The sequence below is a fragment of the Wolffia australiana genome, chromosome 2 (genome assembly GCF_029677425.1).
Source record: "Wolffia australiana isolate 7733 chromosome 2, ASM2967742v1".
Lineage (NCBI taxonomy): Eukaryota > Viridiplantae > Streptophyta > Magnoliopsida > Alismatales > Araceae > Wolffia > Wolffia australiana.
The window spans coordinates 9,720,280-9,724,347 of NC_135836.1; the positions used below are offsets into that span (position 1 = coordinate 9,720,280).

The 4,068-nt window shown below is 48.1% G+C and overlaps 1 protein-coding gene across 1 annotated transcript; it reads left to right on the plus strand.

Annotated features, from left to right (window-relative positions):
• The first annotated feature begins 401 nt into the window (after positions 1 to 401).
• On the plus strand, positions 402 to 3,431 carry LOC144716769 (putative glucuronosyltransferase PGSIP8). The gene is made up of 5 exons (XM_078592014.1): positions 402 to 721; positions 858 to 1,116; positions 1,822 to 2,023; positions 2,087 to 2,234; positions 2,858 to 3,431. The coding sequence occupies exons 1-5, from the start codon at positions 483 to 485 to the stop codon at positions 3,381 to 3,383; spliced, it is 1,374 nt and encodes a 457-aa protein (XP_078448140.1). The 5' UTR covers positions 402 to 482; the 3' UTR covers positions 3,384 to 3,431.
• The last annotated feature ends 637 nt before the right edge of the window (positions 3,432 to 4,068 follow it).

A 4,068-nucleotide genomic window follows, 5' to 3' on the forward strand; every position in this document is an offset into this window, starting at 1 on the left:
ACCATCCAAATGAACGATCTTGATCCATTTCTCTCTCTAGACTACAGCCCACGTCAGCATCCAACTTAACAGTCTCGCTCCTACTCTCTCTCTAGACTACCACCCACGTCAGCATCCAAGTTAGCGATCGTGCTCCATCTCTCTCTAGACTACAACCCACGTCACCATCCAAGTCAATGATCTTGCTCCATCTCTCTCTCTCGACTATCATCCTTGTCACCATCCGAGTTAACAATCTCGCTCCATCTCTCTCTCTAGACGACCACCCACGTCAGCATCCAAGTGAACGATCTAGCTCCATCTCTCTCTCTAGACGACCATCCCCGTCACATCCTCCCACGCGGCACCATCCCGGGTCCTCAGCCGGCGGCCATGTCCTCGTATATAGCGGAGAGCGAGACTCTCATGCCAAGCGTTCTTCTCTCTTCGAAGCTCCGCCAGCTCTTCTCGTGAGAGAGCATCTCGACCGTCGATCAAGCAGAATGGCGACGGCGGCGGTGGCGGCGGCGCTGCTGGTCTTGATGTTGACCGCGGCGGCGGCGACGGCGGCGGAGAGAAGAAAGCACGCTTACGCGGCCATGATGTACATGGGCACGCCGCGAGACTACGAGTTTTACGTCGCTACGAGAGTCATGCTTCGCTCCATCGCCAAGCTCAACGCCGACGCCGATCTCCTCGTCATCGCCTCGCACGACGTCCCCTTGCAATGGCAGCGGACCATGTATAAAACCCTAGATTTTTGCCCAATTGAGCGGGGAAATCCCCGATTGATTGTTTGCTTGATTGATTGATTGCTTCATTGATTGATTGATTGGTTGATTGATTGATTGATTGGTTGGTTGATTTGATTGGTGCAGGAAGGTGGAGGATGGGATCAAGGTCGTGACGGTGAAGAACATGAGGAATCCGTATGAGGGACAGGGGAACTTCGATCCGAGATTCAAGCTGACGCTGAACAAGCTCTACGCGTGGAGCTTGATCGAGTATGAACGCGTGGTGATGATCGATTCCGATAACATATTTCTGCAGCGCGCCGACGAGCTCTTCCAGTGCGGCCAATTCTGCGCAGTGTTCATCAACCCCTGCATCTTCCACACTGGCCTCTTCGTCCTCCAGGTCCGTCGTCCGTCGTCCTTCATCTTTCTTGATCTTGATCTGGGAACGGCGCCCGTTCCGTTCCGTTACGGTCATCCGTTAGAAACGTCATCCGTCTTAGAACCTTTGCGATGTCATGAAACCAGAAGCTCTGAATCATACAATGACGGATTTTTCATCCCAGAATGAAAAACCATCTTGTAGGCGTATGTAGGTTTTAACTTTCTTGGTTAAGTTTGATATGGTTGACTAGTCAATGTCAAAGTCAAAGTAGTCAAAATATACTTCACAGCCGGTCAAATATATGGGTGCTATGCTTAGCGCAATTGCAACCTCTCCAGCGAGTGGGATTTGATTTTTTTAGAATTTTTTTTTAAAATACTTTAAATATTAATAATTTTCTTCCGGTTCTGGCCCGGTATGTCCCGTGGACCTAAACCTGTTTGACGAACCGACCTCGAATGGAGGACCTACGATTCCGGTTCAGTCCGGTCAAACTGGTCCTCGGTCTTAAATGTCCTACCTTAGGCGTTTATGCACTATATTGTCCACGACATCTTTGGCGGTTGACGTTGTTGGGCGCTGACGTTGATGTCGTCTGTGTCAACCATTCGTCACTGATCGTTATGGACAAGACTTTAAAATATGACAGAACTGATGGGTCGTTCTGTCAGTCTCTTACCGTCATCCGTCATCTGTCCTGACATTCAAGACTTGCTGTTGCAGCCATCCATGGATGTGTTCAAAAACATGCTAAATGAACTGGAAGTGGGAAGGAGGAACCCTGACGGTGCAGACCAGGGCTTCCTGGTGAGCTACTTCCCAGACCTCCTCGACCGGCCGCTCTTCCACCCACCGGCAAACGGATCTAAGCTTGACGGCACCTACCGCCTGCCTCTGGGATACCAGATGGACGCCTCCTACTACTGTAAGAGCCGAGTTTAGCCATAATTCTTCCATGGGGAAATCTTAATTCTCACTATTGATGCAGACTTGAAGCTGAGATGGAACGTCCCCTGCGGCCCGAACAGTGTTATCACTTTCCCCAGCGCGGTGTGGCTCAAGCCCTGGTACTGGTGGTCATGGCCGGTCCTCCCTCTCGGCCTCGCCTGGCATGCACAGCGCCTCAACACCATTGGGTAAGGTCCCTGCCATGACTGAACAGCTTTGAGAAGGAAAACTGTTGCCATCCAAAACCCATCATTGTCATTCATACTTACGAACGAAGACAATGACGGGTTTGCTATCATCGATTGTCATCGAATACCCGTCATAGACTTCGTTCGTAGTTGTGAATGACAATGACGGTTTTGCTATCATCCATTGTCATCGGAGTCAGGTTGGTCAGCCCAGTGGACAATGCTGTATGTCATTGACAAACTTTGTAGGACAGTCAACGTTGACTTAGTCAACAATTGATGTTTTGTTGGACGGTCAAAGTTGATTTAGTTGATGAATTTTCAACTTTGGCAAAAAATGGTTGATGTTGGCGTCAACCATCAATGGTGATCCAGTCAGAGGTCCATCATCCAAAGTTTGCAGTCATCATTGACAAAGGAGACGAGGGTCAATGACATTGACATGGTAGTGATGGTAGACATGTGCTGAACCCTACATCTGAGCAAGGTAAACAAAGGGAAGATGATGAGAGACCATGATAATCTTGTCCAGGGATCATCTCGTTATCGTTTTCCTGCCAAGGACCAATGACAGATTGGGTGGGCTATTGGAGTAGAGAATGAGACTGAGTCTTCCTGTGCAGGTACGGGGCGGAGTTACCAATGTTTCTAGCTCAGGCATTTATATACATAGCAATCATGGCGGCAGCAAAGGTGGGGAGGCCAAGCTCAGGGAAGCTCTGCTACGGGTTGCGGGGGGAGAAGTGGGCATTGAGAAGCGTGACGGCGTGGTCAATTATAGCTGCTTACACTGCTCCATTTTTCTTGGTGCCACGGACCGTGCACCCGGTGCTGGGATGGTCGTTATACTTGCTCGGCTCGGCAGCACTATGTGCCGTCGTGGTGGGCTTGCTGGGCCTGCCAGCAATGGCAGTGCTCACGCCGTGGCTCGGTTTCTGCGGGGCGCTGGGCGTGATGGCTGTGCCATGGTACGCAGATGGGGTAGTGAGGGCACTTGCTGTCCTTGCCTATGCCTTCTGCTGCGCACCGGTTCTCTGGGCAGCAGGGGTTAAGGTGATGGGCTCTCTGCATACATTGGCAGAGAGAGAGGGACACTTTCTCTGGCTGGGGGAGTCGCCTCAGCTGCCCCAGTCCAGCAAGTTGTACTGATGATTGATGTTGAAATTCTTTCTTATTTATTCATCATTTTGCATGTAATGCCTGGCCAGGTAGAAGTAGTGTTCTGCAGATGATGACAAAAGGAATCATGCAATATCTGTCATCGTCTCTTGCTGTCTGACCAAGGTTAATAAAGGGACGATGATGATAAGAAAAAATTGTCGTCGCCATTCAGGCAAGGAACAAGAACATGAGACTTAAAATATTCTAGAGCTGCCAATCAGAATTACACTAAAGAACTAAAAATTGATCCGGTGAATATAAATAATCAAGATGAGAGATGGAGAAAATATTGAGGAAGAAAAGAAAGGGTTTGTGAGAGACACTGAATGAGAGATCAAAGGAGAAGTGAGAGGTAGAGAGAGAACATAGAATGCAATTGTGTGTAATAGAGAGAGAGAGAGGGAAGATGAGAATGAAATACTTTTCTGCACTGCCACCTATGAATTTTTAATTTAGTGGAGATTAAATTTTAAAACTAAAAATGAGTAGCTACAGGATTAAATGTATTAAATTGGATGGAAATTGGTTTTAAAATAGGTGCATGCATGAGAAAAACAAGAAGTCGAAAGTGGGAATAAAGGTGTTGTAAAATGGTAGTCTAGAGGAAAAAGAGAGGAAATAAGATATGTGTGTAAATTGAATGAATCCAAATAGAATATGCAAAGGGATGTAT